Source organism: Schistocerca piceifrons, chromosome 3 (assembly GCF_021461385.2).
Source record: "Schistocerca piceifrons isolate TAMUIC-IGC-003096 chromosome 3, iqSchPice1.1, whole genome shotgun sequence".
NCBI classification, from domain to species: domain Eukaryota; kingdom Metazoa; phylum Arthropoda; class Insecta; order Orthoptera; family Acrididae; genus Schistocerca; species Schistocerca piceifrons.
Window position 1 is genome coordinate 847,851,300 of NC_060140.1, and position 25,655 is coordinate 847,876,954.

The 25,655-nt window shown below is 40.4% G+C and overlaps 1 protein-coding gene across 1 annotated transcript in view; it reads left to right on the forward strand.

The window, feature by feature from the left end:
• The window catches only part of LOC124789115, a 72,277-nt gene that overhangs the window by 25,816 nt on the left and 20,806 nt on the right, over positions 1 to 25,655 (forward strand). The window contains exon 3 of the mRNA XM_047256403.1: positions 2,827 to 3,075. Coding sequence (XP_047112359.1) covers positions 2,827 to 3,075 — 249 coding nt within the window. The remainder of the gene's footprint in view (positions 1 to 2,826; positions 3,076 to 25,655) is intronic.

A 25,655-nucleotide genomic window follows, 5' to 3' on the forward strand; every position in this document is an offset into this window, starting at 1 on the left:
GACATTGGCTTTTCAATATATACAGGGGGAGTCAGGAGGAAAGGTACATGCTTTGAGGGGTGATAGTATTAGTGATTCTGAACAAAAAGGAACTTCATATGGACATATGCCCTATTCTGAATTGTTTCCAAGATAGAACACATTTAATATCACTTTTGTATGTTTTTCTTGAACAACTCAAAAACTGCACCCTCCAGTGAAAATGCGTCACAGTACAAAATTAAACTATATTAAATTTCCTACAAAAAAGATCCTATTCATTTTTTTTACTAGAACTAATGGTTCTTGTGAAGAGAGTATGAGAATGTTGAAAAACTCACTCAACGTGCTTGCACTGTCGCTTCCGTAATTTTTGTAGGCCAATTTGAGGTAGTTTCCTGACTTGATGGACCACAAGTGTCCCATATCAAACTGCTCATGTCAACTTGCTACCTCAATATGCTATCTTAAATTGGCCTACAAAATCCACGTTAGCTACAGTGCATGCACGTCAAGTGAGTTTTTCAATATTTTTGCACTCTCTTCACACAAACCATTAGTTCTAGAGAAAAAAATGAATAGGACCTTTTTTGTAGGAAATTTAATATCATTTAATTTTTTATTGTGACACGTTTTCACTGGAGGGTGAGGTTTTCAAGTTACTCAAGAAAAGTGTACAAAAGTGATAATAAATGTGTTGTATCTCAGAAACCATTTGGAATAGGGCGTATGTCCATATGACGTTTTTGTTCAGAATCACTAATACTATCACCCCTCAAAGCACCTACATTTCCTCCTGACTCACCCTATATATTCCTTACTGTCATTTCTTGTTAACAACATTAGCTTATTCTCAAAAATAAGCAGTTTTCACTCAGTTAATACTCGGCATAAATCAAACCTGCATTTGGATTAGACTTCCTTAACTATTGTGCAGAAAGTTGTGCAGTATACTGCTGCATCCATTTTCAATAAGCTACCACTCGAATTCAAAAATCTCAGCAGTAATCCACGTGCATTCAAATCGAAACTGAAGAGTTTCCTCATGGGTCACTCCTTCTATTCTGTCAAGGAGTTCCTTGAAAAATTAAGCTGATTCTTGTTGTATTTTTGACTGTGTTTAGTTAAACTTATGGACTGACTTTTTTTGGATTTATAAACATTTTAGTTTTAGCTGTTATTGCTTTTATGTTGTAATTTCATGTACTGACACGTTCCATGACCTTGGAGATTAGCTCCTCAATTTGGTCCTACAGAACTTGATGTGTAAATAAAATAAATAAATAAATAAGATGGTTACATCAATACCTCCATCCATATCAAACCTACTAACCACCAGCAATACCTCCACTCTGGCAGCTTCCACCCATTTCATACCAAGAAGTCCCTTTCATACAGCCTAGCCACCTGTGGTCATCACATCTGCAGTGACAAGCAGTCCCTCTCAAAATATACTGAGGGTCTCATGGAAGCCTTCACAGACCGTAAATATCCTCCCAACCTTGTACAAAAACAAATCTCCATTGCCTTATCTTTCCAGTTTCCCTTCACCTCCCAAAGTGCCGCCATCCAGCCACAGAGGAGCATTCCCCTCGTATTTCAGTGCTGCCCAAGACTGGAGCAACTGAATTACATTCTCTGCCAGGGTTTCTACTATTTTTCATTGTGCCTTGAAATGAGAAATGTCCTGCCCACTATCCTTCCCACCCTTCCCAAAGTGGTATTCTGCCATCCACCGAACCTACATAATATACTCATCCATCCCTACACAACCCCTGTTCCCACCCTTTACCTCATGGTTCATACCCCTGTAATAGACCTAGATGCAAGACCTGTCTCATACATCCTATCACCTCCACCATCTCCAGTCCAGTCACAAACATCACCTATCTCATCAAAGGCAGGGCTACCTGTGAAACCAATTGTGTGATCTACAAGCTAAGCTGCAACCACTGTGCTGCATTCTGTGTAGACATGACACCAACAAGCTGTCTGTCCGCATGAATGGCTACCGACAAACAAAAGCCAAGGAACAAGTGGACCACCTGGTTGCTGAAGACAATGCCAAACATGATATCCTTCACTTCAGTCACTCCTTCACAGCCTGTGCCATCTGGATCCCTCCCACCAACACCAGCTTTTCTGAATTATGCGGGTGGGAACTTTCCCTGCAATACATCCTACATTCTCATAACCCTCCTGGCCTCAACCTTCATTAGTCATTGTCCAGTCCCTACCCTGTACCCATTCCAGCACTACACAGCCCTCAATCTGTCATCACATTCAGTCTTTTTAGTTCTCGCCTTTTCTGCCCCCCCCCCTCTCTCTACCTCTCCCATGCCCTCTGTCTAACCACTGTGGGCATGCACATGAACACACTTGTGAAAATGCAAGCAGAGGCACAATGAAATAGAGAATGAAATATTCATGACAGTCTTTTTTATTGTGTCTATCTGCGACTCAGCATCTCCACTATGTGGTGAGTAGCAACTTTCCTTCTCATACTACTGTTCCATTTCTGATGAAGGTATTCAGAAGATTCCCCATATTGTAAGACAAATGACATCCCCAATTGTGGCTCCTTCTGCCCCACTAATAGCCCACCCACTATTTGCCTGAAAAAATCCCTAACTTGACATGGGTTGTTACTGGAACAGCCCATTTTTGCTGGAGAGGGAAAAGTGTATCAAGAAAGGAGAAATACGTTATACTTTCTGTTTGCTGTTTACCATCAGCTGCTTCCAAATTAGTGGATAAGCAGTTGCAGATATCTGAATCTGTTTCTGTAAGATGTGGAATGTGCAGATTTTGATATTATTTGCACACACTCATTGGTTTTGTCTCCAGTCAGAGCCACAGAAGAGGATCCACCACGGCTAGAAGAAGATGACTCTACAAATACAACCACATCTTCTTCATCTACTAGTGACTTCCCTTTCATCAACATGGGCCTGTGGGTGAGCACGCAGCTCTTCTTGAGTATCTCACTACTGCTGTCTGCTGCGTCTGCAGTGCTGGGACTCATCAATACGACGGCCAACCCCACGCTGCCCGCCCTCGCCGTCTCGGGGCTCTTCTACTGGAACGCTGGTGCAGGTGCGTCTCGAAATGCTTTGTCTACTGTTCTTGACAACTAAATATGTTCAACGTTGATTTTGAGTTCCTTATTACATGAAAATAGAGTATATATTGCAATATTTTAAAAGATATTCAAAAATAGAAAGTACAACATATTTTCACTTACTTTCTGTGTTTTGATCTTGACGAAACTTCAGTGCAGGCCTTCTCTTTTATCCTGGATTCATTTCAATTGTTACATGCTGCAAGCAGAAATATAATTCTGATAATTTTATTAAATACCTCAGTTTATTAATTATAGTCATATTTGTTAATTAACTTTTAAATCTGGTCTCATACAATTCTATACTTAAACTTGCATTGATATAATTGCAAATAATTTCAACATGATGTTCTTCAAAGATGTAACTAACATAGAAAGACAGTAAAACACTGGCATATAAATGAACTGACAGAAAACAGTCAACAACTTTTTAAGTTTTTTGTATATTGTTACAATAATTTGAATTTACAGAAAATAATTTTTTAAAATGAAATATTTTTTAGATTATTTTTTCCCACAGATTGACTAAAGTTTATTACATTACTAATTTGGATGTGACTGAAACATATGCACAATTGTTATTTACACAATTTTTATTTCAGAAGGGAACCAATAACAAATGAAGAAACCAGTAACAAACAAAACAACTCTCGTACCTCTAAAACCTTTACAGTCTCTTCTCATGACTCACACTGAATGCTATAATACTGGAAACACACACTGCCAAAGTAGAGTTCTATGATAAACACAATGTTTCAACATGTTTATAGCAGAGTCACTTTCATCTTTTCAGTACAGACTAGTTTCAACAATCACTGATCTTCTTTAGATCTTTGTACTGTTTATTTACTGACCAGTTGGATGGATGTCTCAGCCATCTTCTTCTTCTTACAATGTGCAGTTGGTGATTGCAATGAGCTATGAGTAAATTTTAAATAACATTTATCAATACCATCAAAGTAGGATTTCATATTTATGCGTCTTTACTGTCACTGACCAAACTGTTGATCAGTTTATTTATTTATTTACTCATTCCATGTGATCTGATGGTACACAGTGTGTTGCAGATGTCGGAAAATATCATTTAACATTGTTAACATATATTAACATATGTCAATACAATGAACTTCGTACTTGTAACAAACAGGTCTATTAACTACATAAACTCTGAGAAGTCTAAATTAAACAACTGGCTGTAATACAAGATCTATACACAATTTATTTATTCAAAAATCTACCCAGATTGAGATCTATTATTTGATAACGGCTAACTGTGTATTTTATACAAGGGCTATCAGGAAAGTAACAGACATTTTGGTCTTTCACAGCAGTAGATGGGGCTACATCCACAATCTTGGTGCTGTGGCGATTATCGGTCGCCAATGACTGTGGAAAAAGGCATGTTCTATCTTGTGATTCAGTGAGCTTTGGGAAACGTTTTACTTTGGTTGTTTTTTAATGCTATGGTTTTTTCATGCATGAGCAAAGTGTGTTTGACTGTAAATGTTGGTTATTTCTATCCAAGGAATTCGTCAGAATTGATAGGAAAGCTACACTTATGACTGCGAGTTGCATGAATATGCTTCAGTTTGTGCATTACTCATTATCAGTTTCACACTAGCTCAAGCAAAGTGTCAAACTACAACCTTCCCAACAGTTCAGGACATCACTATAGTAGAACCAACTTTTGATTGTGAAGCACAACCTTTTTCAGTGCGTGCTATCAATACAATGAGAATGCTCATTCTCCAGTGTCTACTCCTCCGAAACAAACAACTCTGACCTCCTTTGTCATACCACATTGTGTGCAGCACACACCTGCACTGATGCCTGCTACTGGATTCTCTGTTCACCAGGAAGTTTCTTCTACTCAAGATTCTGGTTTCGTCTGTCCAGAGTTTCTACCTCACTCAACTGTGGACCACTCAGCTGTATAGTTTTTGGCCCACATGCACGGCTCCCCTCTCCCAAGTGTGGTCAACCATTACACGCATCGTGTACCTTTGATGCTGGCTTTCTCATCAACCACGCTCTGCCATTTAATGTGCCCCCTTCCGTACTGGCCAATGGGACACTTGAGTCAACCAGGGTGGGATACACCTGTGTCTACCTGACCTACCGCACTCTGCAGACCTCAGGTGACATACAAGCTATGTTCCACCCCACCACTCGACACTCGGCACGATTACACACCTTACTTCGGAAACACATCCGCGTTGGTTGGCAATACTTCCACAGCTGCCACAATGGGTTTCTCTTGTGGTCATGTACTGCTTCCTCCTACACAGACCACAGATGACAGATCACCGGCGGCCCACCTTGGCACTGTTGCTTTCATTTCACCTGTTTCGCATCACAATTCTACTGCTCCAGCCGTGCTGTGTTCATCACATGGTCATACAGCCTTCTTCTCCACATGACCTGTGACTGTTGAGCATCATACCACACCAACACATGGGTCACACCTACATCAGAAAATTGCACCCAACACCATTGCACAGTCGATGCCAGTGGATGCAACTTCTCTGAAACCTCAGATGGTCTGCTCCCTACACATTCCACCACAATCTCTGCCTACAGGTCATCTTCTGAAGCTGCCAATGATACAAATGGACAATGCTGTGATGTGATGTACCTTGGTGGACAACTTGTTGAACAAAAATGGTATTACAGATGGTGGCACCTATTTTGTTTGATTGGTGAACCATCTGCATGACCACCCATTAGTGACTTGTTAAACCCACGTGAGCATAACAAATATGCTTCTGCTTGTGCACTCCTCATCAAGCATTTTTCATGTATGCCAAACTATGCAATCCAAAGTACCATTTACAATGAGAGTTTAAGTGACAGAACCCCTTCCCAGCTATGGCAACACCTATGTGCTCAGGTTACGGCAGAGTTCACGCCAGACTTTGCACTCTGTGCATTGTGATTAGTTAAACTGTCACAAGAACTACAGTTACATTTGTTTCCTCATACCTCATCATCACAGGAAGATAAAATACTGTTGGCATACCAGGCGTATGCCATTATTCAACACCGCCACTTACTTACCATGTGCAGTACAGTGTCTACTACTGAGGTTGGTATTGGCAGTGCCTATAATTTTTCCATTGGCTGGTAGAGGCTGGGCACAGATCTGCCTCGGGCAGTGCAATGAACTGCAGTGATCTTGTGGCCAGCACTGGGAACCACCAGCCACTTCTTGCGGAACTTCCCTGACTACAGTTGAACTAGCAAGGGCCATCCATTCGCTACCCTCTCCCATCACTGTAGGAGGCATAGCAGTCCCAGCTGAACCACATGCAGCCCCCCCCCCCCCCCCCCACCCAGCACATCCACTATGCTGATTACACACAACTATCAGGGATGCCACCCATGATTTCCAACCTCCCTGCACATTCCCAAATGCTTCATTGGGGCACAGTAGGTGCCACAGCTCATGAGGACAACAAAGGTCACCTACAGACATGCACTCTATTCGATCCTTTGCTCCACGAGGCTGTCTGCACACCTCAGATTTATGCTCATGTCGTCATTTCCTTGTTGACATTGGAGCTGGTGTTATTGTTGTCATGCTCTCATTCACTGTAGCAATTGTGATACCAACCACGCTTTCCCTTCAAGCAGCAAATAAATTGACACTTTGTGTCAATATCATGGTCAAGTTACCTATGAAACTCATCCCTGGCAAACCATTCATGTGGCCCTTCCACATGGCTGACATCAAAGACCCAGTACTTGGAACTGATTTTCTGCTTCACTTCAGCCTGTTGCTTGAACTCCTGTTGTCTACTTCAGTGCACCACGCTTCGGGCACATATAATGCATGTTCAGTTGCTCCCTCAGCTCTCCATCAGCCCTCCAACAACACTAACACAGCTCTCATTGAGTACTCTTTTCTGATGAACTGCCTCACCATTTCCATCAATTGGTTCCAATCTGAGCACTCTGTGGTCGATGACCTTCACACTCACAATGCAGAACTGGACTGCACCATCTTGATGGCTAAGCAGGCTCTTGCTGATACGCGACACCTCATACACTGACTGTCTATACCTCCGTATCTTGACACCAGCAGCGTGCCTCTTACAACTCTAATGTGCATGCCTTCGCCTGAGCCAATGGAACCTCAGGTTGTGACTCCTATGTGCTACTAATTCTTACTTGAGATGTCCCCTTCTCATATTCATTGGTCCAGATGAATGCTATTACAAACAGGATGACACACAAAATTATCATGACAGATTGCCGCCGCAGTTCTCCAACAGCACATTGGTAACACAACTCAGCCACTCCGTTTTTTTTTTTTTTTTTTTTTCCAATAAAGTACCTATGGATCAACTTAAGTGGTCGGCTTTCAACAGCGAACTTCTTGTGATGCACAAGGTTGTCAAATATTTCCACACATACATTGAAGGAAGGAACATAACAATTTTCACAGATCATCCCCCCCTTGTAGACACTATTTGCAATCCTACAATTGACCCTACCCCATGCAGGTTTTGGTAGACTGATCTGATCTGTCAGTACACGACAGACATCTAGTATATCCATGCGTCAGAAAATTTTATGCCTGATTATCTATCATGTGTCAATGCTATCTCAGCTCCTATCAATTCTGATGAACTGGTGCACTTACAGGACATGGTATCAAACTTCAGAATCTGTGTTAGGCCTCTTCCACTTCCCTACAGATAGTTTCTTGGGTTTGGTCAAGCCTTTATGGTGTGATACGTCCATAGTCATCAGTCAGCTTATTGTCCTGCTTTACATCACCAAGTTTTTGCTGTTTTGCATAATCTTCCACACACTGGTGTTAAGGCTATTACACCGCTCATCATGAAATGCTTTGTGCAGACAGGCATGAAGAAGGACAGCCATGTGTGGGCTCCTGCCTGGATGCTGTGTCAGTGCAGAAAAGTTGACAGACATATGTAGCAGCCACACTCCCCCTCCCCCCCCCCCCCCCCCCCCCCCCCCAGGCAAATTTGACATCCCTAGAGGCCGTGTATGACATGTGCACCTAGACCTCTAGACCTCATCAGCCCATTATCCACGTTGATGGTTTCAGAAATATTTTGTTCATCATAAACCATGTTACATAGTGGGTGGAGGCAATCCTTCTTGTGGACATTATGGTGGATTCTGTAGCATGAGCATTTGTATTTTCCTTGATAGCTAGATTCGAGTGATCAACATCCATCAACACTGTTCAGGGTAGATAGTTCAAATCACTGTTATTTAAAAAACTCTGCACACTCTGTGGTGTGGGCAAAATTTTGCACTACAGTGTACCACCCTCAGAGCAATGGGCTCATTGAGCATTGGCACAGGATTCTGAAAGTGATCCTCATGTGCCACGGTGGTGAGTGATTTGACACATTTTCCTGGGTCATGTTAGGAATCTGCAGACCTCCAGCTGTCACTAGCAGAAGTCCTGTATGGTGCGACATTAGTCCTCCCAGCTGAGATCATTGACAGTGCTGCAACTGTTGGCCTATCTGACCTCTCTCCTCTTGTTGAGCATGTCCAGTCACACATAGCTGTTAGCCATATGCCTCCTCCATAACTGAATATCTGTCCCCCAGTTTCCTTGCATTCGGCCCTAGACTCATGCGAGTTTATTGTGTTACAGGATGGCACAGCCACCTTGCCCCCATCCGCATCATTTATTGGCACACATGGCTCATACTATGGACATCCTCACCAATGGCTGGTGTCAGACAGTTTCATTTCAATGGGCTAAACCAGCTTGGGTGATCGAGAAATCCATCCCACAACCTCTTGAATCGAGTTCTCCACCACCTTGCGATGGCCCTGAACCTGCACATACCACCTCTCTGCCTGTGCACCAACCATATCTTGTGTGCGTTGAGCCTATGTCCATCAATCGCTCAGTCATTGTGTGTCACAGTCCTCCTCCCTTGTCTCACCCAGACTACATGTGATGATCCACTGCCTCAGGTTCAACCACACACTGTGTGTGACATTACATCATTGCAAGTGCTGTCACCTGCTGTTCCCCCAGTCTGTTCTAGTGTTTCTCCCAAGCTACAATATCTTTCACCCCCTTTTCCTACAGTGCCTCCTACGTCAACAATGGATGAGATTTGCCTTTCTATCAACACTTCTTGGTGCCCATGTGCTGAGCTTTCCTTACAGCTCCAAGATGGATCATTCTTCATCCTCTATGTGAGAGACACTTAACACGAGGCCACACCCGCATCACATGTAACCAGTGCACAGTCCCTGTTCCAGATGAGTTGGATGCAGCTGGAAAAACAGTGTCACTCGGCACCAACAGAATGCTCAAGGTATGCATCCCCCTCTTCGTCGCTCCTCCAACACCATCACCTGTTGTGCCTGTCCAATTCACACATGCAAGTCAACGGTTAGTCCTCCTTACTGGATGGTAAACTATACCTTCTCCAGTGTATCCTGCATGGATCTCCCAGATTCCACAAGAAATGGTCCTCCCAATCCTTGCATTCTGATCAGCCATGGCATGGGTGGTCAAGCTACACTGCACGATCAACCAATACCTGTTGAGTAGCCTACAACACCACCATATCTGACAACATCCATTCATCTCCTCTCCCCAGTACTCCACACTCCTGGGGGGAAGGTGTGGGGAAAGGGGGTGGGGGGTCTCTGTGATGATCATCAATTGCCAATGACTCTGGGATGAGGAGTGCTCTATCTTCAGATTCAGTGAACTTTGGGAAATGTTGTGACTTTTGTTGTTTTCAAATGCTGTGAGCTGTTTCATGTGACTGTGTGTGTTTAAAGTGTATTTGGCAGTAAATGTTTGTCATTTTTATCCATGTAATTTGTCAGCATCAATAGAAACCCAGAGTGCTTAATGTTCCTACATTCAGTATGCATCCAGTAGTGGTAGCATGTGGTCTATTTCTCTGCTACTTTGCTTCATATGATGTGATAAAATGTGTGCTACAATATAAAATCCCACCACTTTCGAGGTGTTTTCTATGATTAAGTTTTTGTTGGCAAAAAAACTGCAAACCAATTGAAATTTATTGCAACCTTTGTGATGTGTTCAGAAAAGGAATAATAAGTGAAAGCTGAGTGAGGCAATGGTGCACTGATTTTAAAAACGTCCCTACCATTGTTCACAATGAGGACTGCAGTGGTAAGCCTAGCCTTGTGACTGATGAACTGGTGACGAAAATCAGTGATGAAATTTGTGAAAATCATTTCATGATCATGGAACTTCTGCAGCATTTTTCCCAAATTTATTTCACAGAGCTTGGTGTATGAAATTGTGGCAGAGGAGCATGATTACCACAAATTTTGTGCTAGGTGGGTTCCCAAAATCCTCACAGATGACCACCAAGAATAGCAATTGACTGCAGCACTTTGACTTAACTTGACTTAATTCCTTTGGCCCCTATGGGGGCATAGGGCATCCAGGAGAACTTGCCATCCATCTCTGTCTTTGGACATTTGCCTCAATTCTACCCAAGTCTTGCCAACTCTTTTTGCTTCCCCTTCCACTGCCCTCTTCCATGTGCCCGTAGGTCTTCCTCTCTTCCTTGTTCCCTGGGGATTCCATTCCAATGCTTCTTTCTCGATGGCTCCATCTGGTTTTCTCAAGGTGTCCGCCAACCAACCCCACTTTCTCTCTTATATCTGGTCTTCTATAGGTATCTGGTTTGTTATTCAGCAGAGCTCCTCATTACATATTTTTTTCTGGCCATCAGATATTCATGATGCCTTGAAGACATCTATTTATGAAGCTTTGTAACTGGGATGCTATCTTTTTATCCGTTTTCCAGCTTTCACTGATGTACAGAAGGACAGCCTTCACATTTGTATTAAAAATACAGATTTTTGTTTTGTATGTGATATTTCTATTTTTCCATATTGGATACAATTGTATGAAGGCAGCATTTGCCTTTTTAATGCGGTTTTTCATATCATCTCCAGCTCCACCATCTTCCGTCCCTATACTACCCAGATACAGTTGACAGTCTCCACTCGCTGCTCCCCTATTAACAGTGGCACCTCCTTGTTCCCTGAATTTACTCTCATTTCCTTTGTTTTTCCTGTATTTATCTTGAGGCCAGCAGTCTCTGCTTCTTCTTTCAGCAAGTTTAATTTTGCTTGCATATCAGTCAGCCTTTGAGCTAATAAAACTATGTCATCTGCAAAATCCAAATCCTCCAGACATTCATGGATCCCCCACTGGATTCCTCATCTCCTTCCTGCTGTGACTCTTCTATAACTGAGTCTAGAACAAGTAGAAAAAGTGTTGGTGATGAAATGCAATCCTGCTGGACTCAGGTTGTTACATTTATGGGCTCTGTCATCTTTCCCTTGTGGAGTACGCAACATTTGTAGCCATCATATAGATCTTTTATGATGTTTAAGATCTTCTGTGGTATGCCATACTTCCACAACACCTGCCAGAGCACTTTGTGTTTCACAGAATTGAAGGCCTTTTGAAACTCAATGAATGCAGGGTACATGGTTGCTTGGAATTCTTTGCTTTGCTCTAAAATGATCCTAAGAGTTTTAATAAGATCAACACAAATGCATTGTGCCCTAAAACTGGCCTGTTCTTTATGCAGTCGCTTTTCAAGAGACACTTTAATTCTGTTTAAAATAATTCTGGTGGGGACCTTACTGGGCACTGACAACAATGTAACACCACACCAGTTGTTACAGTCTGACAAATTCCCCTGTTTTGGAAGCTTTACCACCAAATCATTTTTCCACTCCTTTGGAGATTTCTCTTAAAGCCAAATATATTTCAGCAAGGGATGGAGCATTTTAACAGTACTTTCAATATCGGCTTTTAAGAGCTCCAGTGCTATGTTGTCTTGGCCTGGAGCCTTTGTATTCTTTAGTGTTTTCAAAGCAATCCTAATTTTGTCCATTGTGGGGCACTGCAAATTTATATCTTGATCTTCTTCGACTTCTTCTGGAACATCTCTCACCTGTTCCTCCTGGTTGTCTTCACAATTTAACAGTTCCTTGAAGTGCTCCTCCCACCTCCGTAGCTGTGCCTGTTGAGTTGTAAGCATCACCCCATCCTTGTTCTTAACTGGTCCTTCACTTCTGAAGTTCTTCATTGACAACTGTCTAGTTATTTTGTAGGGAACTTTCATATTTCCTTGTCTTGCTGTCTCTTCTGCTAATTTTGCTTGCTCATCTACCCATTTCCTTACTTTGCTCTTCTGCACTCTTGTCTTACAAAGATTTAACTTAAGTTTTAGTTCTTTCCTGTGGCTGATTTCATTCCATGTAGCATCAGAGATCCATTCCTTCCTTTCATGTGCCTTAAATCCTAAGATTTTTCTCCCACATCTAAGTAACTGTCTTTGATTTTTTGCCAACATATTTCAGTTCCCTCTTCCATAAAGTTTTCTTCAGAGAGGACCTGGAATCTGTTTTGTAGTTCAAGGGCAAATGTTTCTTTGATCTGTTGGCCTTTTAACCTTGCCACATCTATTTTCTTGCACCTGTGACTGAGCTTGGTTCTATTTGCCACTATCTTCAGTCTGTATTTCTGCCAAAACTAGGTGGTGGTCGCTTCCAATGTCTGTTCCTCTTCTGTTGCTGACATCTAACGGACAATGTCAGACCTTGCGGCTTATGACTATTTGATTTTCGGTGACATGGTCTGGGGAAACCCACATTATCTTATGGCAGTTACAATGTGGAAACAATGTGCCTCCGAAGCCTATGTTATGTTCAGTGCACATATCTATCAACAGTTCACCATTTACATTCCTGACCCTCACACCATGCACACCCATGATATGTTCAATCCCTTCCTTTTCTGAACCAACTTTTGCGTTCAAGTCATCCATTAAGGCCATGAGGTGGCAGCCCCACTAGGACACTCGAGCGATGTGGGCTGATAACCGGCACCACAAAAAAAAAAAAAAACACATATCACAGAAACTAAAAGGATAAACAGCCAGACGGATCTTAAGGATATAACCTTTGGCCTGAAAAGGAAAACCCGTATTGGTTTTTGGAATGCAAGGACATTGAGAGAGGTAGGGAGGCTAAGACAGGTTAAAAAAGAGATGGAGAACTATCAACTAGATATATTGGAACTGAGTGAAATAAAGTGGCCAGAATCTGAGGAATTCCAAACACAAAATGGTGGAGTGCTGCTGTATGCAGGTCAGACAGGTGAGGATGTGATGCATAGGAATGGTGTAGGGCTCTTACTGTCTAAGACTGCAGCACTGACCTTCCTCAAAGAGGAGTTACAAAGTTATCAAATGTATTGTAACTGAGAACGAGACTTGGGTCAATCATGTCAGTAGTGAAATAAAAAGGCAGTTGATGGAATTGGGACATGCACATTATGCCAATAAATGAAGGAAGTATTTGCAAACACTGACAGCAAGAAAGATCCTCATTGACAAAGTTAAGGCGAGTGATACAAAACAAGTGCCGGGGAAACCTTAGTGCAAAAGTTTTATTTTTGACGACAATGCACATCGACACACTCCAATTGTACCCAAGAGCTCCTATGGGGTTTTTGTATAGGAGGTGCCTGATCGCCCACCATACAGCCCAGATTTGGAACTGAGCATCTACCACCCCTTTCCAGCAATGTAGACATGACTCACTACATAATGCTTTGACACTGACTCTGAACTGCATGCTGGTATGAGCCAATGGTTACAACTGCACACAGCAGATTTTTTCAGACACAGCATTGAAAAACTTGTGCCACAGCATGATATGTGCCTCAATTTGAAAGGCAGTTATGTAGAAAAATAGCTTCAAAGGGTACCTTTAATATGTGTATAATAAAATTTGGTTCTTCCATATTGATAATTTTTTACACTAAAATGTCTGTTACTTTCTGGATACAAGGATATACAGGCTGATAAGTTTCACAGACTTCTTCTTAATGAATGCTAAACTCAGACTTAAAACAGTACAGACACTGTGTATTACTGCCTATGAACATTACTTAGTGAGAGCTGTACATGGACATTTTCCACAATGGCTTTTCTAGATTTACTTAGGACAGTTATCACAAAATGATAAAACAGAAAGTTCTAAATCTACATTCATATTCTACAAGCAACTGTATAGTGGTGGATGGAACCTCATACCTCTATTAATCATTCCCTTTTGTGTACCACTCACAAATGGAGTGAAGGAAAAATGACTGTATGTCTCTGTGCTGGCTTTAGTTTTTATTGTCTTCTCTTCACAATCGTTAAGCAAAATTTACATCGGCAGAAGTAGAATCATGCTGCAGTCAACTGCAGATGCAAGTTCTCTAAATTTTCTCATTAGCGTTTTGTGAAAAGAATGTCTTGCCTTCGAGTATTCCCATTTGATTTCACAAAGCATTTCCATAACACTCACACATTGATCAAATCAGTTCATTACATTCTCAACAACATAAAACACAGGAAACGTAAGGAATGCAGACACACATTAGGGAACTTATTTATTTTGTATAACTGTGAGCTATGTATTCTTCCAATGGAAAAAACACAAGGTCCGGTAAAGCCCACCAAGAATTAGCTGGAAACTTATATTTTCTAATTGAAACATTTCATACTCTATCATGTTGTTCTATTAAAATTCACATTTTTGGAAACAGAAAAATTAGTGCTACAAGAAGATTAGATTTTAAAACTGGAACATTCTGAAATTATGGAGATAATAATAATTGTGTATAGAGATAGCTTTGAAATAACTTTTTAAGAAAATATGTGATATTTGGTAGAAAGAAGAAAATGAAAGCTATCAAATGAAGTATGTCTATCATCAACAGTTATTGGCAGAACTAAGTTTTGAAGTTCATTTGGTTTTTGTCAACTGTAAGTTTGACTATTTCTGTAAATAAAATGTTTTTACTTGAACTATTTATGTTATTAACATCAGCTGTGTGTAAATTATACACTGAATAATAATATTCAGAAAAATACACTTTAGAAATGAGCTGGAGATTTTATATGTACATGGAGGACGGATCACTGTTAGAGTGGGTATTATATTAGTCACACATATTCTAACTTTCTATGTTTCAGTACCTATTCCAGCAGGACACTATTACATCTTATTTTTGTTGTGGTCATTAGTTAGAAGACTCGATTGATGCAGCTCTCTATGTTACTCTATTCTGTGCAATCCTCTTCATCTCCAAATAACTACTGCAACCTACATCCTTCTGAATCTACTTACTGTATTCATCTCTTGGTATCCCTGAACAACATTTACCCTCCACACTTCCCTCCAGCAATAAACTGGCGATTCCTAGATGTCTCAGAATGTGTTCTATCAAAGGATCCCTTCTTCTAGTCAGGTTGTGCTATAAAATCCTTGTCTCCCCAATTCTATTCAGTATCTCCTCAGTAGTTATGTGATCGACCCATCTAATCTTCAATATTCTTCTGTAGCACCATATCTGAAAAGCTTCTGTCCTCTTCTTGTCTAAACTGTTTAGCATCCATGTTTCACTTCCGTGCACAGCTACACTTCTTACAAATACTTTCAGAAAAGACTTACTGATGCTTAAATTTATACTTGATCTTAACAATCTTCTCTTTTGCAGAATTTGCTTCCTCTGAGAGAATTACAGTGTCATTGGCCAACCTCAAAGTTTTTATTTCTTCCCCCTGGGCTTTAACTTCTACTCCAAATTTTTCTGTGTGTTCCTATACTGCTTACTCACAGTACAGACTGAATAACATTGGTGATAGGCTACAAAACTTTCTCACTCCCTTTTCAACCAATGTTTCCCTTTCATGCCTCTCAACTCCTATAAAGTGCCACCTGGGTTCTGTACAAGCTGTAAATAGCCTTTTGCTCTCTGTATTTTACCCCTGCTACCTTCAGAATTTCAAAGACAGTATTCCAGTCAACATCGTAAAACCTTTCTCTAAGGCTTATGTATTCACTGATCATTTATTGTTGCAGTTGACAGTTCATGACTTATGAACAAATAAGACATTTGCCAGTTGTTTCGCATTCCATAAATCATATTCACAACAATGTGGAATATGTCAACTGAAAAAAGGATTACACAGCCAATTTAAAAAATATATTATGTGACTATGGGCTGGCTATTTATAGGTTTGCAGTTGACTATGCATTTCACTTTAAGAATTTTGTGTTAGTTTAGGAGGAGCTGTTAATGAGAATCAATCACGATGTACATGTAAAAACATTTCTGCTGTCTGTCAGACAGTTTATTTCCACGGGAAGATTATTAAAGATTTTTGTGACTGTATATTTCACTACCTTCTGTTCCTAAGTTAGATTCAGCAGAAAGATGTGCAGATAATTTTCCCTTTTAGTATTGTCATTGTGAATATCTCTTTTACTCTTAACAACTATAATAGATTGTTGATAATAAATGTTATCGGTGAATAAATGTACTGCAAGGCTTAGTTGCCATACCTATTTGCTTAAACAAATACACTCATGATCAGAAAAGACAGAACACCTTGAACGACTTGAGATATGACGTTTATATTCACAGAACATGTACATTAGTATATTCTGCAGAAATGATTAGCATTTCAGTCATCTCAGTTCAGCAAGTGCCCTGTCCCCTAATGGGCACAGGGTCCACCATGGGCCCTGACACCTTGTTCCATGTTTTATGGCATCATTGCATGTTAGGCTTTAATGGTGTCCTGTGATATAGCCACCCATGATGCATTCAGTTCATTCCAAAGTTCATCTGTGATGGTTGGTATTGGTTCACAGTGCTGCACCCATTGTTTCTCCAAATTACACACATTTTCGATTGGTGACAAGTCTGATGATCTGGCAGGCCAAGGCACAAGACTGACATCCTGTGATGCCACGAAGGCATGTGTTCGTCCAAAAACATGTGATTATGCATTGCCTTGCTGAAACATAGCATCTGGAGTGTTGTGCAGAAAGGGTATGGCTTTGGGTTGCAGGATGTCATTCATGTAGGTCACACTGGTCATAGTGCCATGGACATGCACCAACTGTGATTTTTGGTTGTACCCAAAAGCGCTCCACACCATAAAGCCGTGAGTTAGTGCTGTATGTCTTGTGTGAATGCAGTCACTGTGATACCACTCGCCATGTATGTGGTGAACCAAAATGCGGCCATCATTTTCAAACTTTTTGGATTCATCCAAAAACACTATCTGATGTCATTCCTGTTCCCAGTGATGTCACTCCATACACCATTGCTGTGTAGCATGTTTCTGCAGATTTGTTAAAGGTAGGCAGAGAAATGTATGATGTGCACATAATCCAGGCTGTAATAAATGGTGACGGTCTTTCATCCCTTCTAGTGTACAATGTGTTATACTGTTCCACTGTTGTTCCAGAGCTGATGAGTATGCAGATCTGTCCTGCAATGCCATTCAGATGAGGTGTCAGTCTTCTTGGAGGATGATCTTGGTTGTGCAAGCTGACCCATCTTGTGTGTTCTACAGTCTTCCATGAACCATTCTGCACACACCTGTTGCACTGCCAAAACACTTCATCCCACACAAGCAGCAATTTCCTGGATATATTCATCACATTCTCTCATGTCAATAATGCACCCTCTTTCAAACTCACTGATTTGATGTTGCGGTTCATGCATACATCTGCGAGGCATACTGCACGTCCTGTCAAGTCACACATCAATTTATAGAGACAACAAGAGCCGCAGGCACATTTTACTGGTAGGTGGTTTTGTGCCTTGTTACGATGTTGACATCAAACCTGTGGGCCAACATGGTTCAAATGCTAATAATTTCTGCAGAACATACTAATGTATATGTCCTGTGAATACGAGCATACTCTCTCTAGTCATTCAAGGAGTTCTGTTTTTTCTGAACATGAGTATACACGCATCTGGGCACAAAAATGCAGTGTGTGTTTCACGAGCCCTTGATCATTGCTCATCTTGGAGAAATAGGTCATGAGAAAGGCTATTTGAGATGGAAAGTGTTGAGCAACTGTTCACTTACAGGTCTCTGGCTCCTGTGTTTGTACACCTAATTTTTGAGTATATAGTGCTCTGAGGGTGAACATGTAGAACAGAAATATGCAGCATTCAAACATTTACAATTTGCCATAGACCAGTAAGCATTGAGCAGCATTTTGAGGGTGGAAAAACCTATCACTGTTAAATAGCTATATTAGAAAGTTGCTCCAAAGGAGAGAGAGTTTAGTTGCAGATCAGAGCATAGTCAAAACGTGATTCACAAACAAAAGCTGAAAAACGCCAAAAAGAGCATAAGATGAGCAATGCAAGAAGCATACAGCAATGTTGAAAGTAAAATTCAGCCAACTGCTCTTACTACAAATCCTTACCTGAAACAGTAAGGGGACTGAAATCATTTGTTCAGCCTCTCAGTGACTATTCTGGCATCAAATATGAAAATGGGGAGATGATGAAAATACTAAATTTGATCTTCTGAAACTGTTTCACTGAGGAAGTTTGTAATGAGGTTCCTCCTTTCAGTTAACACATGAATGTTGAAATGGCAAATATTGAGATACGTGATCATTCAATGGAAACTCAACTAAAACTACTCAGTAGTGGAAAAGCACTGGGCTGGATGAGATACATGAGAGATTCTAGAGATTATGAGGAAGAACCTACTCCCCTTCTAACAGTAGTTTGCCATAGCTCACTGGAGCAATGAATTGTTACTAGCAACTGGGAAAAAGCATAAATCATTTTGTTTTCAAGAGCGGTGCACATTATTACAGGTATATATAATTGATGTCAGTCTGTTGTAGGACATGTTTTATGCTTGTAGAGTATGAGTTTTTGGAGAACAAAAAGCTCCTACATAAACCAGCATAGATTCTACAAAAAAATATCTTGCAAAATTCTGCTTGTCCTGTTCATCTGTGAGATCCACAGGGAAAGCTGAAAGTGCAAGGAATATATAGAGGGTCCATATAAGGGAAACAAACTTCAGTACAACATTATAAAAAGAGAAGAGGAAGCAGATCAAGATGAGATGGGTAACATGATACTCCAAGAATAATATGACAGATCACTGAAAGACCAAATGGAAACAAGGCTTCTGGAATAGATGACATTCTCTCAGAATTACTTAGATATTTGGGAGAGCCAGCTATCATAAAATTATTTATTCTCCTTGGTGTTCAGGATACATGAGATAAGTGAAATACCACCAGACTTCAGAAAGAATGTCATAATTCCAGTTCCAAAGGAAGAAGTTGCAGACAGATGTGAATACTACCAAACCATATTGACATGAATACTACCAAACCATATTGACATTAATTATTTGAAGGAGAATGGAAAAACTGATAGAAGCTGATCTTGGGGAAGATTAGTTAGGGTTCTGGAGAAATTTAGGAACACATGTGGCAATACTAATCCTGATGGTTTGTCCTAGAAGATAGGTTGAAGACAGGCAAACCTACATTTATAGCATTGGTAGGTTTAGAGAGAGCCTTTGACAAACTTCAGTACAACATTATAAAAAGAGAAGAGGAAGCAGATCAAGATGAGATGGGTAACATGATACTCCAAGAATAATATGACAGATCACTGAAAGACCAAATGGAAACAAGGCTTCTGGAATAGATGACATTCTCTCAGAATTACTTAGATATTTGGGAGAGCCAGCTATCATAAAATTATTTATTCTCCTTGGTGTTCAGGATACATGAGATAAGTGAAATACCACCAGACTTCAGAAAGAATGTCATAATTCCAGTTCCAAAGGAAGAAGTTGCAGACAGATGTGAATACTACCAAACCATATTGACATGAATACTACCAAACCATATTGACATTAATTATTTGAAGGAGAATGGAAAAACTGATAGAAGCTGATCTTGGGGAAGATTAGTTAGGGTTCTGGAGAAATTTAGGAACACATGTGGCAATACTAATCCTGATGGTTTGTCCTAGAAGATAGGTTGAAGACAGGCAAACCTACATTTATAGCATTGGTAGGTTTAGAGAGAGCCTTTGACAATGATGACTGAGAGAACAAAAGGTTATTTACAACTGAAGTGGAGTTAGAGCTGAAGAACATGAAAGGGAAGCTGTTGTTGAGGAGGGAGTGAGACAGGGTTATAGGCTGTCCCCAGTGTTAATCCTTTCTACATTGATTATGCTACAAATAAAATCAAGGAGAAACTTGGAAAGGCAATTAAAGTTCACAGAAAAGAAGTAAAACCTTTGAGGTTTGCTGATTACATTGTAGTTCTGCCACAGATGGCAAATGACTTGAAAGAGCAGTTGGAGGAATGGATATTATCTTTATAAGAGATTATAAGATGAATATGGATTTAAATGTCAGGAAGTCATTTCTGAAAGTATTTGTATGGAGTGTAGCCATGTATGGAAGTGAAACGTGGATGATAAATAGTTTAGACAAGAAGAGAATAGAAGCTTTCGAAATGTGGTGCAACAGAAGAATGTTGAAGATTAGATGGGTAGATCACATAACTAATGAGGAGGTATTGAATAGAATTGGGGAGAAGAGAAATTTGTGGCACAACTTGACTAGAAGAAGGGATCGGACATGTTCTGAGACATCAAGGGATCACCAATTTAGTATTGGAGGGCAGCGTGGAGGGTAAAAATCATAGAAGGAGACCAAGAGATGAATACATTAAGCAGATTCAGAAGGATGTAGGCTGCAGTAGGTACTGGGAGATGAAGAAGCTTGCACAGGATAGAGTAGCATGGAGAGCTGCATCAAACCAGTCTCAGGACTGAAGACCACAACAAGATGAATATGAATGACAGTAAAACAAGGAAAATGGAATGTAGTTGAAATAAATCACTTGATAATGAGCTAATTAGTTTAGAAAATGAGACATTAATGTAGCAGATGAGTTTTGATATTTGGACAGCAAAATAGCTGATGATGGCCAAAATGGGGGGCTACAAAATGTGCATGACAGTAGCAAGAAAAGTATTTATGAAAAAGAGGAATTTGTTAACATCTGATATAAATTTAAGTGTTAGACAGTCTTTTCTGAAGGTATTTGTCATCAGTGAAGTCTTGTATGGGAGTGAAATGTGGGTGATAAGCAGTTAAGACGAGATGAGAATAAAAGATTTTGAAATTTAGTACTATAGAAAAATGCTGAAAGTTACATTGGTATATTGAATAACAAATGAGCAGGTATATAAGTGATCATAGTTGGAATTCTCTGCGACAGACAGAATGGTCACAAGAAAGCATTAGTGTTGTTATCACGCTGGGACTTGGAGATGAAGAGTACTGATTTATCAGCTCCTGACAGAGTTTGAAAGAGGCCTCCATCACGTCACCTGTTCAAATCATGCAATATCCAGATGTTTAATGCATTCTTATGTGACAGTAGCCTGACTATTAAGTGCATGGGAACATATTTGTATTTTTATTTCTTTATTGGTCTCGTAAATCATGTTTACGTACATATTTTACACAAACGATGTAGGACAAGTCAGGTTGGAACAGTATATACAACATCATACACATTGTTATTTTGAAAGGGTAAATAATTAAAAATTATTCAATACATGTTGAATATTGATGACAAATTTAATATAATTAAATAAAATGATAGACTTATTAAGACTATTTGAGCAGTTACACTACACTTTTGTGGTACTCTTAAAACTCAGAAACAGAATAGAAGCAGTGGTCAAGCAAGTACTCTTTCAGTTTCACTTTAAACTTTCGTAAATTTTGCATCTGTTTCAAATAGGATGGCATGTGATTGTACAGCGTTATACCAGTATGATACACTCCTCTCTTACAAATGTTTGTATTACTGTATTGACATGCAAGTAATGCTTCTGCCTAGTATCATGAGGGTGATAATCACAGTTACACTTGAAGATATTTCCATCTTTTAAAATAGTTCATTTTGTGAAATTTAATATTTCATACATATATAAGCAAGGAAGAGGCAGTATATTGAGATTTTTAAATATTGGTCTACAGGAGTCTCTGTACTTAGCATGGTCTATTATTCTAACAATCTTTTTCTGTAGCCTAAATGTTTTGTTTGTACCTACAAACAAGGGCTGGCATTCTTGTCATCAAGGTTCCGGTTGACCATGTCTGACCACCACAATGGAAGATTGCTGTATTATGCACCGAGCACATCATAGTCCCTTTACATCTGCACATGCCGTCCAGGGTCACGTAATAGACTAACTGCAGGATTCTGTGTAATTTTGCAGCAGACCGACTAGGCAATTACAGTCCCCCCACGTAGCTGTCTGTTAACACCAGAACACAAACAGCTGCATTTAGAGTGGTGACGTGACTAGAAAGCGGGGAATTTTGATGAATAGTGCCATAATGTGTTCAGTGATGAATGCGGTAATGCACTACACCACCGGGATGAATGTTGTTGGTGAGTACAGCAGCAATGTTGGGAGAGGTCCTGTGTTTCTGCTGTTTTGGATCAAGCAGAGTAGTGCAGTGATTAGCACACTGGACCCACATTCAGGATGACGGCGGTTCACACCCACATTCAGTCATCCTGATTTAGGTTTTCTGTAATGTCCTTAAATTGCTTAAGGCAAATTCCAGGATGGTTCCTTCCAAAGGACACAGCTGATTTCCTCCTCAATCGTTTCCTGATCCGATCTAGTACCCAGTCTCTAATGACTTCATTGTCAATGGGACATTAAACACTAATCTCCTGCTTCTCCATTGTTTTGGATAGGTACAGTGGTGTTACTCCTAGTGTATTGGTGTGAGGAACCATCAGGAATGACTTCATATTATGGTTGGTAGTAGTTAAGAGAATTCTGACAGCAGAACAGTACATCATGGACATCCTGGCTGAAGATGACTTAAAAGTTCATGGTGCCCTCCATCGTTAATGCTGGAATTCAATACGGTGTTGGCCCACCCTTAGCCTTGATGACAGCTTACACTCTCGCAGGCATACGTTCACTCAGGTGCTGGGTTTCTTGGGGAATGGCAGTCCATTCTCCATGGAGTGCTGCACTGAGGAGAGGTATCGATGTCTGTCAGTGAGGCCCGGACGAAGTCAACGTTCCAAAACATCGCAAAGATGTTCAATAGGATTCAGATCAGCACTCTGTGCATGCCAGTCCATTACAGGTATGTTATTGTCATGTAACCACTGCGCCACAGGACGTGCATTATGAACAGGTGCTTGATCGTGTTAAAAGATGCAATCTCCATCCCCGCATTGCTCTTCAACAGTGGGAAGCAAGAAGGGGCTTAAAACATCAATGTAGGCCTGTGTTGTGATAGTACCATGGAAAACAACAAGGGGTGCAAGCCCCCTCCATGAAAAATATGATCAAACCATAACACCACCGCCTCCGAACTTTACTGGTGGCACTACACACACTGACAGACGACATTCACCAGGCATTCGCCATACCCACACCCTGCCATCAGATCACCACGTTGTGTACTGTGATTAGTCACTCCACACAACGTTTTTCCACTGTTCAGTCATCCAATATTTATGGTCCTTACACCAAGCGAGGTGTCATTTGGCATTTACCGGCATGATGTGTGGCTTACCAGCAGCCGCTCGACCATGAAATCCAAGTTTTCTCACCTCCCGCCTAACTGTCATAGTACTTGCAGTGGATCCTGATGCAGTATGGAATTGCTGTGTGATGGTCTGGATAGATGTCTGTCTATTACACATTACGACCCTCTTGAACCATCGACAGTCTCAGTCAACGGACGAGGTCGGCGTGTACACTTTTGTGATGGACGTGTCCCTTCATGTTTCCACTTCACTATCACATCAGAAATAGTACACCTAGGGATGTTTAGGAGTGTGGAAATCTCGCGTACAGATGTATGACACAAGTGACACCAAATCACCTGATCACATTCGAAGTCCGTGAGTTTGGCAGAGCGCCCCATTCTGCTGTCTCACAATGTCTAATGACTACTGAAGTAGCTGATATGGATTACCTGGCAGTAGGTGGCAGCACAATGCACATAGTATGAAAAACCTATGTTTTTGGGGGTGTCTGGATACTTTTGACCACATAGTGTACCTCTAATGCAACAATATCATGCTGCCATTCTTCGACAGGAAAATGCTTGTACACAAATGGTACATGTCTATTTTTACTGTCTGCATGATGCTGAGGTACTTATGTGGCCATTAAAATCTCACATCTGTCACCAACTGAACATATATGTAAACAGCTCAGAGATTGGCTTTATCGCAGTGCCAGTATATGGGATACTGAGGAGCAGCTACAACAGCTGTGGGATAGCTTGCTTCAGTAGAGGATACAATGGCTTCATGAGATTCTTCCAAACTGAATCAGTGGATGCAATCAGATCAGAGGAGGCACAATGTCATACCAAGTGGGCTCGCGTTGCTAGTGTCTTTACAAATTTGGCTCGATATTGTAATTACTGAAACAACATTTAAAACCCTCTCAAACCATTAAGTTTCATTTTGCTTCCTCCTCTCCTTCTGAGTGCTTCATTTTTTTGTAATTCAGTGTATAACTGATAATATGAAATAACGTCAGTATTACACAAAATCTGACTTCTGCACAACTTCAGTGCTGTAACATGATCAATGTAAATTAGTGTTTTAAAATGATTTTTCTAATTTTTCTATATAACAATGTGTGGCTACAGTAGACTAATAATTTCATAGCTTCCTCAGTGTATTGAACATTTATGTGTTTTGAGACAATTTGCTATAGTCTTTTAAATGAAAATACGTTTGAAATTTTTTTCTTTATTCCACATCCATTTCATTTGGACCTGTGGAAGGTGCACTAGCATGTCATTCTTTTCCTCTGTAAATATTTACTACGTATTCTTGTTTTCTGGCATGTTGTACATCCTACAGTATCTTCTCACAATGGATCTATGAAAGGAAAAATATATATAATATGAAATCTAATCTAATCATGTGTAGGATACTGAGAAACTACCAACGGTAGACATGACATACAAAACACTTCTACAGCCCATATTTCTATATTGCTGAAATTTATTGAATCCATATCAGGTCAGATGAACAGTGGGCATTAAAAATATACGAAGAAAGTTGCTGGAAATGATAATGGCCTGACAGAGAGAGTGTGACAGAAATGTTGGAAAAAAAATCTAGCATAGACTCAAAGGAAGATGTCATGCATGTTGCAACAACCTGCTTATAAAAATTCAAGAACCACATTTCATGACATGAGCTACACATATTCATCAGCTCTCTATCTCTATAATAGGGATTGTACAAACAGAATTAAATGTACAACAGCTGGCACGGAGTTGTACAAGCAGTTGTCCTTCCCACACACTGTCCATGAGTGGGACAAGAAGAAACCTTAATACAGTATCTTGTACAATAAATGTACTATCTGCCACAGTCTTCACAGTAATTTTCTGAGTATGGGTGTAGAAGTATATGTTTATAGCAGTTTAAGGATAACTAATAATTAATGTAGTTTCTAACAGGTGCTTCACTTTGTTACTATACAACCTGATTCATTCTACATGCCTGAAGGCTCTCCTCCTGATGAGATCTACAAAACATTATCTGCATCTAATCTATATACATACTGTGGAAGCCACCATGTGGTACATGGCAGACAGTA